Source organism: Bos taurus, chromosome 13 (genome assembly GCF_002263795.3).
Source record: "Bos taurus isolate L1 Dominette 01449 registration number 42190680 breed Hereford chromosome 13, ARS-UCD2.0, whole genome shotgun sequence".
In the NCBI taxonomy this organism is placed as follows: Eukaryota; Metazoa; Chordata; class Mammalia; order Artiodactyla; family Bovidae; genus Bos; species Bos taurus.
This window is the reverse complement of record NC_037340.1, coordinates 51,596,784-51,612,561: the sequence shown is the minus strand read 5'-3', so window position 1 is coordinate 51,612,561 and position 15,778 is coordinate 51,596,784. Positions and strand designations below refer to the sequence as shown.

At 38.0% G+C, this 15,778-nt stretch overlaps 1 protein-coding gene across 3 annotated transcripts in view; it reads left to right on the top strand.

The window, feature by feature from the left end:
* The window catches only part of ATRN (attractin), a 186,471-nt gene that overhangs the window by 119,270 nt on the left and 51,423 nt on the right, over window positions 1-15,778 (top strand). For all 3 annotated transcript variants that reach the window (NM_173995.3, XM_059892370.1, XM_005214485.5), the window contains 5 exon segments: window positions 2,013-2,106; window positions 4,629-4,681; window positions 9,765-9,859; window positions 12,080-12,158; window positions 13,722-13,879. In NM_173995.3, coding sequence (NP_776420.1) covers window positions 2,013-2,106; window positions 4,629-4,681; window positions 9,765-9,859; window positions 12,080-12,158; window positions 13,722-13,879 — 479 coding nt within the window.

Genomic DNA, 15,778 nt, shown 5'->3' with positions numbered 1-15,778 from the left:
CCTTGAAAATCTGATTCCAGAGCAGTTAGAAGAGAGCTAGTGTCCTAGTGGAACCTCTCTGGGATTCATTTTCCTCATCTGTAAAATGGGGTTAGTAGCGTGGTTGTTGAAATGAAAGCAGTCAGCAGGACGTGACAGGTAGATGTGAACAATCATTATTACTCTTCAGATGTCCTTTCTTACCATTCTTATGTAAAGCTCAGATTAAAAGGTACTCAGTAAAAATACTTTTTTATTCCTTGTGAATAGATTTCATCCATTAGTTAGTAATCAAGAGTACCTGACATTTTTGAATGATTGATATATATTGATGCAAGGCATTGTGCTGGCAGCTGCCTGAGACAACAGTGCTTTTATTATCCCCAAGATAGAGTAGCCTGACCAAGCTCTCACTGTGAGATTTGGCCATGCTGAGAACCACATTCAGGAAATGTGACTTTAGCTGCTGGGTCTAGTTGTACCACTGTGATGAGGGTGCTGTCATCCCTGTTATGTTCAACTGTTATCTTAAAAAGTTACATTCTCCTCTGTGGTATTTGTAGGGGTAGAGTACAGTTGTCCAGAACTTACTGTTATTGTTGTTTAGTTGCTAAGTCATGTCCAACTACTTGCAACCCTATGGATCGTGTAGCCTGCTAAGCTAGGCTCTTCTGTCCATGGAATTTCCCAGGCAACAATACTGGAGTGAGTTGCCATTTCCTTCTCCAGGGAATCTTCCTGAACCAAGGATTGAACCTGTGTTTCCTGCATTGGCAGGTGGATTCTTTACCACTGAGCCATCTAGGAAGCCGTTTCCAGGACATAGAGCTAGCTTTATTTTTCAGAGTCACAATCTTTAATAGAAAGCATAATTTAAAAATAATATAAGTGGCACCAAGTCTTTAATGTTTTCTTCTTAGAACTGTATAGTCGTTAATCTTTAGATAACAGCGATGATTTTTTGAATGCCTACTGTATTTCATTCATGTCTTATATCATTTAATCCTCCCCAAAATCCTACAGGATAGGCATTATTATTACCCCCATCACATGAATGAGGAAGCTGACTTAGAAAAGGAGCTAAATGGAGGGGCCTGAATTCAAACCTGGGCAGATTGACTATAGATAGGCCTTTGCTTTGTTAATACATTGCACCTCTCTCCATTCTCAGGAAACCCAGAGTTAAAGCCTTGTGTTTCTCACTGCAACATAAATTTTCTTCACCACTGCACTATTCTATTCATAGGTTTCTTTGGGTGATATTTTTTATCCATGGGATTTATTTTAAAAGTATACGTATCTCTAGCCTAATACTTTTAATTTATTCACAGAAAAACAGGTTGTCGAGTGAAAAGCTATTGAAGGAAAAGATCATTTATTTCAGCTGGAGTAAAAAGTTTGTCATAGGTCACACACAGGTGTTGGATGAAAGGTGGAGATGAAAGGTGGCTAGAGGAGGGAGATGACAAGAGTCATTTGGTCTGAAGGCTAAGAAGGCAGGCAAGGGTGCTGAATCCTGGAGGGCCTCTGAAACATGACCTGCCATTGGAATCCGCTCTCAGCTCTGAGCCCTGGTATGATTTGAAATGCGGCTATTGGCAGAGCCTAGCCAGACCAACCCTCCCTACGGGGAGCAGTCATTGCTCAGAGGTCTCTATGGGGACAGAGATTGTGTCTGTGTGCCCACACTGAAGATGCTTCAGAAATGTTTATTGAGTAGATGAAAGAATCGTGATAGAATCGTAATAGAGTCTGTTACATCCCAAAGAGGCACGGCCTCAAATGGCAGTGGACACTGATGTTCTCTTTCATCCTGACTGATGACTTTGACTCCTTTAATGTTGGCTCTGACATTATTTGAGATATATCACCAGCTTGAAAAAAAAGAATTTTACCTATTAAATGAATGCTTTTATTTTACCTATCTTTCCAGTTGAATCCAATTCAGACAGAATTACTTGTTTGGGGGAAAGTCTGATAGTGGTTATCTTTTAAGCCAGTTGTGACCACCCCGTCCTTTTCCTTTTCCCCAGCATGCAGGTGCAATGGACATGCGTCGCTATGCAATACCAACACGGGCAAGTGCTTCTGCACCACCAAGGGCGTCAAGGGGGATGAATGTCAGCTGTAAGTACCACACTTCTGGGACTCCTGGCACCATCCACACCTCACCAGGGAGTGTGAAGGGGCTGTGAAACTGCCTGAACCCCAAGAGCCACCCTCTTCGCTGGGCCTTGTTTCCATGGGCTCTGAGGAATCCTCAAGTCGATTGATTTGAAATTTTCCCCTTTCTGCTTCAGATAGGTCTAATTTAGTCACCCTCCATACTGAGGAGGTTGTCAGTTTAGCAGTAATTCCTTAATGGCTCTTTAAATCACATTTTTATGTTTGAGTGACACAATTCCTGGGTCGTTGATTTGGATTAGTCTTTTCAGTAAAGGCTCTATTTTTGTCATGTCAGGAGATTTTCTTAAAAGATAGAGTTGGAAGAACTGGTATTCCAGGACAAGATTTTATTTAACATTTTGGTTGTCTAATTGTAGAGAGTTCCTCTTGCTTTTAACACATCCCTCCCTGTTCTAGCATTTTTCTTGGTGATATATATCAAACATCATCCAGGGAAGAGTTTGGGGTCTCCATCCATGAAGATGCAAACAGCATCAGGCAGATTTGGAGATTCACCCTGGCTGTGCCTCCAACTGACTAGGGTGCTGTAGAAGCAAATCACTTAACTGTGTTAAGCCCCATTTCCTCCATCTGTCAATAGTGAGTTGTTTTTAGTGATAATTGTTTTTAGTGTCCTGGTGAGTTGAAACGAGAGATTGTTCCTCATTTTCTTTCTGCCTCACCAGAAAACCTTATGAAACAAGTTGTAGTTTCACCCATTCTCTCAAGCAGAGACTTGAGAAAAATGTTTTAGTAGTATCAAAACATTAACCTGATATAAGCAGATCAGTTCAGTTCAGTTCAGTCGCTGAGTCATGTCTGACTTTTTGCAACCCCATGAATCGCAGCACGCCAGGCCTCCCTGTCCATCACCAACTCCCGGAGTTCACTCAAACTCAACGTCAATCAAGTTGGTGATGCCATCCAGCCATCTCATCCTCTGTCGTCCCCTTTTCCTCCTGCCCCCAATCCCCCCCAGCATCAGAGTCTTTTCCAATGAGTCAACTCTTCGCATGAGGTGGCCAAAGTACTGGAGTTTCAGCTTTATATAAGCAGATAGTCACTGGTAAATTTTGTTTTTCTTAAAAAATGCTAGTAACGTCACCAGTGATTCAGACTTTGATAGTGGCATTCAGGAGGAAATTGCTCTGTCTATATTTTATAGTAATATATATGTTTCCTGTTTTTGTACTGAAGAAGGAAATGGCAACCCACTCCAATGTTCTTGCCTGGAGAATCCCAGGGACGGGGGAGCCTGCTGGGCTGCCATCTATGGGGTCGCGTAGAATCGGACATGACTGAAGTGACTTAGCAGCAGCAGCAGAAGCCAATACATAAAGAAAAGTCTAATCAGAGATTAAATTTAGTTTTTAAATCTAGGTTCCTTTAAACACAAAAATGTAATAGAGCAAATTTAACCACCCCTGCCTTCTGTTAATGGTATACAATGAAGAAATGAGGTGTAGGTTCAGTGAAAGACTTTATTTTTAGGAAATTTTAGATATAAACAAGTGCTGGTAATACTAGATAAAAAGACATAAAACATCCTTGAATTATTTATTTGGGAAAAGTGCTTAACTCAAGCTTTCCCCTCCTTTCATCATGGTTCCTAGCTATTGTGCCTTCCTGAATCACTTTGTTAAGTGGGAGCTTGGGTTTTACTGATGTTCATGGATGATATTTATGGGGAAATTAATAATTCTTTTTGACTAGAACTCTTTTTCTCCAGACTGGTGAACCATATCCAAGAGTTTTTAGTTTTGGTCGTTTGTCTTTTTTTTAAGTGATCCTTGGTGTTTAGCCTTCTCTCACTTGTGTTTAAAGAACAGGTTCAATTTATCTATGGAGAACAGGAAATGTGAGAAATGAATATATGAAAAAAATTATTTTTATTTATGTATTTATTTTTCAACAACAGCCCTGATTTTATTGCAGTAATAAAAACTGAGAGCTAGATGGCCCTAGGAGAAAAACATATGTAGGATATGTTTTTCTTTCACTCAGCCACTATTTACATCTTTTGGCATAGTCTCATCTAAACAGTTTGCCTTTGTCACAGTCTTATCCACACGTACACATTCCAAGATGGATAAAAGCTTACAACTTTATTAGCAACTAACCACAGGTAAATCGATTTGAAAAATGCTTTAACTGCACTTTTAGAAGAATATTTGTCCATACAAAAGTGAAAATGTGTTTTCATGATAAAAAATAAGATCTAAATAATATTTTATTTGAATTTATCTTATATGCTTTAGTAAATGTTTATTGGTTGTTGGTGGTGTGAACTGCTGGGCAGTCAACATTGAAAATGAATGCAGACTCTTGTTAGTCCATCTGATTTGGGCAACAGTGAAGAATGTAATTGTACTGACTCAAAAAAGTATAGTTTATATAAAAGGACCTGCTTGATTTTAAAGTGAATGTAGATTCACTATTGAATGTAGATAACAATAGAAAATAATCTTCATTTTTTCCCCTAGATGTGAGGTAGAAAATCGATACCAAGGAAACCCTCTCAAAGGAACGTGTTATTGTAAGTGTTTTTGCAGTTCTTCTTTGTCTAGAAGGAAAGTAATTCAATAAAACTTCATTATTTTCTTTAATATGGTTTGAGAATGGTAGGTGCTATAGGAATATAGTAACCACCCATGGAAGTGACTCTTAATTTGATGTGTCATATTCTACTAAATTTAACTCATATGTGAACATTATTTTAAGTTGCTTTAAGTCTGGTTGTGGTTTATATTAATATGTCTGTAGCAGTTATCAGAGAAGAGTACAGAGATAAAAATCTCTGGCTTTCCTTATTTGTATTCTCTTGAAACCTTATTTCATTTGCCATTATCTGCTTGGGGGTCATCACATTTCATATTTTAGGATTGACCATAAACAGAATTCTAAAAATATAGTTGAAGTTATCATTCTCTCTGAAACTGATTTGTGTTAACCACCTCTTTAGGAATTAATATGTAAAATAAAATGTCTAATGACTAACAATGCATGGTAAACCAGATCCTTGTAGATAAATGCATTTTCTTCCTATATGAGAATCTACATACTAGGCCAAATTATGGAACCAGAGAAAAATGAGCTAATGTTTTCATATTCTACTATGATTGTATACCCATACCATCTGGGTTTAAATAGCATCCCTTCAAAATCCACGTCCACCTAGAACTTAATAAATGTGTTTTTTCTAGAAAAAACAAGAGAAAAACTTCATGACCTTGCATATAATCACAATTCATAAAAGAAAAAAAATTTGATTTGGGACTAAACCTGTGTTTTAAAAAATACCAGTTAAAAACTAAACAACTAAAAACAACTTACAGACTAAGGAAAATGTTTACAAAGCATATTTTTGATTAAAAATTTATGTTCAGAATATATAAAGAACTCTTACAACTGAATAAGGGGACAGTGTCAGTTAAAAACAGGCAAAGATTTGGAAAGACATTTCACCAAAGAAGATAAATGAATTGCCAATAAGCACATGAAAAAATAGATAACATTATTAGACATTTGGGATATGTGTGTTAAAACCACAGTGAGATATACCCCTAGTATTATTGAAATCAAAAGCCAGTACCGCAGCTTAACAGAAGTAAACTGGATTCTTATATCTGCTTCTGCATTCAGTCTGTTGCGTTGTGTCTCTTTGGTTGAAGTACACACACACACAGACACACACACACACACAAAACCTGGCCCCACCAGATATAGTTGAAAAGGACAGAGTGGTTTTTTGTTGTTGTTTCTGATGCACCATTCGGCATGCAGGACCAGGGCTCGAACCCATGCCACCTGCATTGGATTGCGGAGTCTTGACCAGATGTGCTATTCATCATAGGAGATTGGAATGCAAAAGTAGGAAGTCAAGAGATACTTGGAGTAACAGGCAAGTTTGGCTTTGGAGTACAAAGTGAAGCAGGGCAAAGGCTAACAGAATTCTGCCAAGAGAGCACACTGATCATATCAAACACCTGTTTTCAACAACACACAAGACGACTTTACACATGGACATCACCAAATGGTTAGTACAGATTGATTACATTATTTGTAGCCAAAGATGGAAAAGCTGTATACAGTCAGAAAAAAACAAGACTTGGAGCTGACTGTGGCTCAGATCAGCTTCTTACAGCAAAATTCAGGCTTAAACTAAAAAGTGGGGAAAACCACTAGGCTAGTCAGGTACAACTTAGGTCCCCTATGAATATACAGTGAAGGTGAGGAATAGATTCAAGGGATTAAATCTAGTAAACAGAGTGCCTGAAGAGGTATGGACAGAGGTTCAGAATATTGTACAGGAGGCAGCAAATAAAATATCCCCCAAAAAATCAAATGCAGGAAGGCAAAGTGGTTGTCTGAGGATGCTTTAAAAAATAGCTGAGGAAGGAAAGGGAGAAAGGGAAAGATACACCAAACTTAATGCAGAGTTCCAGAGAATAGCAAGGAGAAACAAGGCCTTCTTCAATGAACAATGCAAAGGAATAGAGGAAAACAGCAGAAAGGGAAGACTAGAGAGCTCTTTAAGAAAAATGGAAATATCAAAGGGACATTTCATCCAAAGACGGGCACAGTAAAGGACAGAAACGGTAAAGATCTAATAGAAGCAGATGAGATCAAGAAGAGGTGGCAAGAATACACAGAAGAACTGTACAAAAAAGATCTTAATGACCCAGATGGTGTGGTCACTCACCCAGAGCTAGACTTTCTGGAGTGTGAAGTCAACTGGGCCTTAGGAAGCACTGATGGCAATAAAGAAAGCTACTGGAGGTGATGGAATTCCAGTAGAGTTATTTAAAATCTTAAAAGATGATGCTATAAAGGTGTTGCACTCAATATGTCAGCAAATTTGGAAAACCCAGCAGTGGCCACACGACTGGAAGAGGTGAATCTTCATTCCAGTTCCCAAGAAGAGCAGTACTAAAGAATGTTCAAACTACTGGACAGTTGCACTCATTTCGAATGCTAGTAAGATTATGCTCAGAATCCTTCAAGCTAGGATTCAGCATTACATGAACTGAGAACTTCCTGATATTCAAGCTGGGTTTAGAAAATGGAAGAACCAGAGATGAAATTGCCAGCATTTGCTGGATCATAGAGAAAGCAAGGAAATTCCTGAAAAACACCTACCTCTGTTTCATTGACTACACTAAAGCCTTTGACAGCGTGAATCATTACAAACTGGAAAACTCTTAAAGAGATGGGAATACCAGACCATCTTACCTGTCTCCTGAGAAGTATGTATGTGGCTCAAGAAACAACAGTTAGAACCGCATATGGAACAACTGACTGGTTCAAAATTGAGAAAGGAGTATGACAAGGCTGTTTACTGTCATCTGCTTATGTAACTTACAGGCAGAGCACATCATAGGAGATGCAGGGCTGGATAAATCACAAGCTGGAATCAAGATTGCCAGGAGAAATGTCAACAACCTTAGATATGCAGATTATACCACTTTAATGGCAGAAAGTGAAGAGGAACTAAAAAGCCTCTTGAGGGTGCAAGAGAAGAGTGAAAAGACCAGCTTAAAACTCAATGTTAAAAAAAACTAAGATCATGGCATGAGGTCCCATCACTTCATGGCAAACATAGGGAAAAAATGGAAACAATGACAAATTTCCTCTTCCTGGGCTATTAAATCACTGTAGGTGGTGACTACAGCCATAAAATTAGAAGACGCTTTCTTCTTGGCAGGAAAGCTGCAACAAACCTAGACAGTGTATTAAAAAGCAAAGACATCACTTTGCTGGCAACGATCTGTATAGTCAAGGCTATGGTCTTTCAAGTAGTCATGTACAGATACAAGAACTGGATGATAAAGAAGGCAGAGTGCCAAAGAATTGATGTTTTCGAACTGTGGTGCTGGAGAAGACTCTTGAGAGTCCCTTGGACAGCAAGGAGATCAAACCAGTCAACCTTAAAGGAAATCAACCCTGAATACTCATTGGAAGGACTGATGCTGAAGTTGAAGCTCCAGTACTTTGGCCACCTGATTCAAACAGCCAACTCATTGGAAAAGATCTTGATCCTGGGAAAGATTGAAGGCAGGAGGAGAAGGAGGTGACAGAGGATGAGATTATTGGATGGCATCACTGACTCAATGGACATGAGTTTGAGTAAACTCTGGAAGTTGGTGATGGACAGGGAGGCCTGGTGTGTTGCAGTTCATGGGGTCGCAGAGTCAGACACGACTGAGTGACTGAACTGAACTCATGGATGTCATCCTTTGATACTGTACCAAAACCAGGCAGCTGATCATTTCTTAGAGGTTAGTTTATAGTGTGGAACCTGAAACCACATCAATTAATTTTTTGTAATCTAGTACATTTAATATATTTCTGTCTTGAAAAATAAAAGCCAATAGCAGTGATGTGGAGAAATCAAAATGCTTATAAAGTTTTTGTGAGAATATAAAATGGTTTTCCACTTTGGAAAATCATTTGGCCATCTTTTGAGTAGTGAAATATAAACTTGTAAACAACTCCCCATTCCCCTCTTACCCTACCCACTAGCAATCACCATTTTACTTTCTGTGAATTTGGTACCTGGGTACCTCATATAAGTGGAATTACACAATATTTGTCTTCTTGTTTATTTATTTATCTCATTTAGCATAATGTCTTCAAGGTTCATTCATGTTATTGCATGTGTCAGAATTTCCTTTTTCTTTGAGACTGAGAGTGATATTCCGTTGTATATACCACATTTTGTTTATCCATGTTTCTTTTGATGGACATTTGGATTGCTTCCACTATTGGGCTATAATTTCTTTGACTGCTATGAACATGGTTGTACGAATAGCCCATCAGCATCCTCCTTTCTGTTTTTTTTGGTATATACTCAGAAGTGGAAATGCTGGATCATTCAGTAATTCTATTTTTAATTTTTTGAGGAACTGTCATACTGTTTTTCAGAGTAGGTGCATCATTCCCACTAGTAGTACATGACAGTTCCAATTTCTCCACATCCTCACCAACACTTTTTTTGGTAGTAGCCGTTCTACTATAGATGATATGATATCTCATTGGGTTTTGATTTGTATTTCTCTAATGATCAGTGATGTTAAGTAAGTACCCTTTCATGAGTTTATTAGCAATTTGTATATCTTTGGAAAAATATCTATTCAAGGCTTTTGCCCATTTTCAAATCAAGTTGTTGAGTTGTGCAATACTTTTTAGAATTAAATTATACCATGTTTAGCCAGTAGGCTCATTTTCAACCTCTGTTCTTTTGCTACATTAGTCTTTGAATGCTTCCTTGCTTTCTAGAATAAGTTAACTGAGACAGGTATTCCTTGCCCTGGACCTGGAGTCAACCATTTTTACATGGAGTTTTGATTTATTTTATACCATTAATTTATAGCTTTGTATCTTTAAGCATGAATAGATGATCAATTAATATTTATAGGTAAGTTTAGTGGGAGCCTAAAATCTCAACCAGGGTCATGATACAAGGAGGTTTTGGTGGGTTAACTCAAACATTACCGCTCACAACTTTGCTAAAAGTACTTCCCTGGCTATTGAATATTTATGAGAAAATCAATCTCTATCTCCAGAGACATACTGTGTTTTGTTTCAGTTTTTAAATACACGTTTCTTTTTTTCCATAGATACTCTTCTTATTGACTATCAGTTCACCTTTAGCCTATCCCAGGAAGATGACCGCTATTACACAGCCATCAATTTTGTGGCGACACCTGATGAAGTAAGACGTAAAAGTCTTCTTACTTTGTTTTGAATTTGTGTGGATCTTTTCCTTGGTTATTATGGATAGAAGCACTGCCTTAGCAGTGGTCTCCAGAGTGGAGTCCACAGGATAATGTTTAGAGGTACAGGAAAGAAGTGTTAGACTCTGCATCTTATTTCCTTTCTAGTTAAAAGGTAAGAATGGTGTTGTTAATATTTACCATGGTCTGATACACAGACTGAAATTGACTCCACGTGTATTTGGTTTATCCATCAGCCCATCACAGCCCCATACAGGAAAGGAGAGGAGACTGCAAGGGGAACTTCCTTGTTAGTGGGGCAGTGGCAGAACCCAATTTTCCTGCTTTAAAATAGAAATTAATACCAGTGATGCAGGCAGAGGTAACACTTAAGCTCCTAGAATGAGTTCTTAGCCGCATTAGGAAGTTAAAACAGTGAAGACTTAGTTGCCCATAAGAAGTCAGCCAGAAATAATTGAAATTACTACTAAATAACTGTTTAAAAAATATTTTTATGTCTATTGTTAATGGTGAACCCCAGCATGCCATGAAGTGTTACCTAGAAGTAAAAGGGAGCCAACACAGTGTGACATTTAAAAGTGAAGTGTCCAGAACATGAACACACACCTGAATGATTTCTTCAATGAGATGTGAAGTCATGTAATACCTACTCTGGTACATAATGAAATTTTACTAAACTTGGTGATAAATTATTTAGGCGCTTCCTTGGAGGCTTCTTCTTATCAATATACACAAAGCCATTTACCATTACAAAAATATGATAAATATAACAATACATGGAAAACAATATGATAATAAGCCAAAGTATATTCCTTTGATAACATGTTATCAGCAAGCATGGTTAAATTTAAGAAATAAATAAATCAGTAGAAAAATGAAGTCCTGTATGGGATGTTTACAATTAAATGAAAGTAAGACTTGTTTTTATATTCCAGAGTTATACAGTGTATATGTCTTGTTTTTTACAAAAGCACCAGGATTTCAAGTTTACTAATCCTTTCCGTGGAAAGAAGTAATTGCTAGTAATTACCTGGTCAGGGAACTAAGATCCTACCTGCCGCAACGTGGCCAAATATGTAGATATACACTTGAGCTGTCCCTTCAAGAGGATGGTGAGGCTTTATCAATAAATGAGAAGGTAACTGCTTTATGAGAGGAACTTCTGGTTTGGAAATCATGTTTTGAAAATAGCTGTTTGGAAATGCTTCCATTGTTATAATTTTTATGCTGAAAAACTATCAAAAGAATGCTCTTTAAAACCTTTATTTTCTAACCCGTTTTAAAGTTTTTCAGTGTGAAGAATTTCAGCAAGATTGCATTCAAAAATACAAAATACAGCATCTGACTCATTTGGAACAACAATTTTTTGACCCCAAGAAAGAGATTTATTAGCCAAGTTTTAGGGAAAACTAAAAATTAGTATCATGATTTCCCTAGCACAGCTGACAGTGCTCTTTTTCCAGGTGGCCCAGAACATTCCTCAAAGATACCTTTTTCAGTCATTAAAACCAAGAGTCAAAATAAATTAAACTAGCTCTTCAAATTGCTGTATCTGTAAGTGGTATACAAAGTTTTCAAAGATAATAAAGCATATTTTGTCATTTCTCTTGAAATAATATTTTTAGTGAGAGAAAAATGTTCTTAATCATGGGTGAAGACAATCAAAAGTTTTAAAATTAAAAAGAAAAGTTAAAATTTAGTTTATTTCAGCTTTATGTGCTGTTTCTTAAAAACCATTTCCATTTTGGAGAACTTTACACTGTATTTAATCTATGGGTTCAGAACTACATAGATTTGATTTATAAATGACAGTTGATCAAGTGTCTTACTCTCCAGACATTTGGAAAAGGCTGCCCAAAGGATCCTTAAGAAACTGATTCCCCTTATATGGGTCACAGGATGTAGGTCATTGTGCTCTGGTGAGGGTCTTTTTTTAAAAGATACTTTTTCATAGAGTTTGGCATTTGATAAAGCATTACATCTCCTACTTTTATGGGAGGGAAATGAAACTTGTTTGGGGTATATTGCTTATCTTAAGGTTAAAAATTTTGCTGTCTTTTAAACGTTGAGTTTCTCTTAAGACATTAAAAAGTTTATTTGTAACTAAGAAAGTTGAGAGGAGTAAAATTGAACTACCGCTTTAAAACCAAGAAACTATTACAGTAATTAATTTTCTAATTATTTGTACATCTCACCAGCAAAACAGGGATTTGGACATGTTCATCAATGCCTCCAAAAACTTCAACCTCAACATCACCTGGGCTGCCAGCTTCTCAGGTAAAGACACACCTAGAGAAGACCTTCCAAGTGGAGATAATTGATTGAGAAAGAGTTGAGAAAAGGGGCTGTGGAGACAGACAGATGGATTTGAAACCCTAACCCTTTGCTAGTTATTAGCTGGAAGACCTTGAGCAAGCATCTAAAACCTATCTCCAGACCCTTAGGATTTTTCATCTTAAAAAGAAAGTAATACTACTTATCTCCTGCAGTTGTGTAGATTAAATTCAGCTGTACCTGTCAGTGCCTGCCATGGTATCAAGACCAGTACATGCTCACTACCTCACCTGGCTAACACCATTAATACCATTGCTGCAGCCACTGCTCTGGCACTACCATTATCATCCATGCTTCAGAAGTGAAAAATGCAACATTTTTAATAGAATGAGATTTTAGTGGGTTCAGAGAAAAATGTGCTTTGGGAATTAAATAAAGCTTTATGAGCAAAGCTTTTGCTGTCTTGTTTACCTTACTATGATTTACTAAAGAAGATCTGCTGGGCACAAAATCTACTAAGGAAAGAGGTGGCCCTGATATAGTAGTTAAGAAATAGCTCAGTGGACCTGGATTTGAATTCTGCCTGTTACTTCAACTATGCTTTCTGAGCCAGTTTACTCAAGTATGAAATGAGATAATAAAAATACCCAGCCATGTAGAATATCCTGAGGATTAAATGAGATAATAAATGAAGTACTCAGTGTAGTGCTAGAAACGGTAAATTCTCATCAAATGGTAATTATGTTTCATCATCATTATTACTGTCACAATACTGTCTTTTGGTCAAAATATGACCAGTTAGACTGAAACCAAATAAAAACATTACTTTGCACATCACTTTGTGTTTATCATGTCAGAGTCTTTGTTTGGAGAAAGGTAGCATCCCTGAACATGTGATTGATTTCCAATGACAGTCGGACTCCAGCCATGGGAAAAGCCTGTTTAATGAGTCTTTATAAACGCTAGAATTCCTGGCTGAGGGACACTATTGAATGTTGAAGGACTACTTGGGAATAGAATGAGTTTATATCAGGTCAGGGGGATTTAAAGTCAGTTGTAGTTGGTAGCAGAAGGGACTGAGTGACCCCTAAAACTCCTTCCTCACTGCTAGTGTGGAGACTTAGAGTCACTGCTGTCCCTTGTATGGGGGATCTGGAGCACTGCCAAACAGGTTTAAGGGGGTAAATTCAAAGCAGGTGAAGTGGGCAGAGTGAATGCCATTGCTTCAAAATTACTGCCGTCTTTTTCTGTGGGAGAAGTTGTAGGGGTTCCTGGTAAAACCATTTGGGTTGAGGGCACAGGCTTGTGTATCAGCCTACCCAGCTTTAAATCCAAACTCTTCCTAGCTGTGTGATCTGAATCAGTTTCTTAATTTTCCTGAACCTACGTTTTCTGATGTGTAAATGAGGAGGATAATAATTGTTAGAATTAAATGAGATTGAGTTAAGTGCTATTTCTGGAACACAGAGTTTAATAAATTCTAACTACTATCATTATTATTAGTGAGGGCAGATTCTGCTCCAAAAAAAAAAAAATCTCTTTATTTCATTCTGTTCTTTCTAACAGCTGGAACCCAAGCTGGAGAAGAGATGCCTGTTGTTTCAAAAACCAACATTAAGGAGTACAAAGATAGTTTCTCTAATGAGAAGTTTGATTTTCGCAACCACCCAAATATCACTTTCTTTGTTTATGTCAGTAATTTCACCTGGCCCATCAAAATTCAGGTAAGAAGTGCTTTTACATCTTACAAAGGTGGTGAAATCTCTGTAGTGGAGACTTAAATTCACTAATGTGTAACTTAACTGTAAATGAGATGTACAATATTAATGCTGCTTTGCCTTTGTGATATCTGTGATAAAGGAGTGCTGAGCACAGACCATAAAGAAGATTGTAGTGGGGCTAGCTTAAATCACTTGTGAAGGAAATTTATAAGCACTTTTGAAAGCAAGTTGGTGTATAACAGATTTGGTAATTATAACTATTCATTTCTTCATTTCTTCTCATTTATTTCTTGAGGACTTGCCACTTAAAAGCCTGTAGAGCTACACAAAGAGCTTCAATTCTGGAATGAGTAAGGTGGCTATAAGTGAAGCAAACAAATATAACCAGTGAAAGCTGAAGTGTAGAAAGTGCCATATGAAGAGAACCCCAGATGCTCTTGGAGTTTAGAGGAGGATAGGATGGAGGGTAATGGGGACAGTGTGGGACAGTGTTTAAGGTCACCTTAAGAGTTTCGGTCTATAGTCAGACAGATGCGGGTTTGAGCCCTGGCTTGTTCCTATAGCGTCTCCATGTCAGATTCTTTGTACCGTGACCTGAAAGGGTAGGTCTGAGGGTTCTTGTTGGCTGCTGCAGCCACTGCTGCTACCAGCCTGCTCCTTTTCTCTGGTCCCATGGGCCTAGTGCACTCCTGGCCCCATTTGTGCTCTTTATAACCATCTGCCATTGTGTCTTTGGGGCCTTGCCTTAGTACTTTCTGCTTTAACCCCTTTCCTTTTGAGGAAAGGTGGAATTTGGGAAGGGTGAATTTTGAACAGTTGGTTTACCTTTAGCTGAGGAAGTGTGGTCGCTGGACTGGGCTGTGGATACTTGCCAGCTTTCAGTGGCACTGTCTAGTGAAGCACATCTGCACTGAGCAGTTGGGATGGGTTTGAAATCTAGTTCTGGTGGGTGTGTGTTCACACCTTGAGACTGTAACTGAAGAACAGTCACTCTTTTCCTTTCTGGAGGGTGGGGGACAGGCTCAGCATTGTAATTTTACTCACCACTCTGTTTTCTCTTCCTATCTAGGTGATCTATAGATTTATCCTCCAATCTACTTTTTCCTTTGTTCTGTCACACTGTCTGCTTCCCTTTCCAACTAGCCTTCTTGTAAACATTGACCACACTCCCTGTTTCTAGTATCCATTCACCCATCAGTCCAACTTCTTCCTTCACCACATCCTGAAGTTGCCTGTCACAGTAGACTCCAGTGACTGAATTCTTTAGTCCCCTTTTCCTTCTCATTGCATGATTTGAGTCACTGTCCTTCTTGCCTTCCTGGTCCTTTCTTTCCCTCATTCTCTGGTCTGTCTTTTTAAGGAGTCTTTTAAAAAATTAGGGCTGTCTGGGATTCAGGTCATGGTTCTCTGTCTTTATCGCACGCATAAGACTTACTGTACCACTTCTGAACTGGTAATTCTCAGTACTCTGTCTTCAGCCCTGCTTATACTTGAACACCAAACAAGTGTTCTTGGTTGCTGCCTAGACATTTCTACCTGGCCACTCATAAGCTCCCTGTACTCAGGGAGTCATTCTTGTAATCTTAGCCCCAAACCCTGTGCTTGGTTCTAGCGAATGGCACTACCACTTGTCCTGTTGCATAAACCATGACCCTGGAAGTTATTTGCATTCCTGGAATAAACCTGACATGCAATGATGCATTATTTTTTTACTTTATTGCTTTATTGTATTATATTTTTCCTTTATTGTATTTTTTTACTTTATTGTATTATTTTTTTACTTTATCGCTTTATTGCTTTTACTTTATTTTTACTTTAGTCCATTGCTGGACTCAGTTTGCTAATATTTTGATTTGAATTTTGTATCTGTCTTAGTAAGAAAGTCCATAATTTTCCTTTCCT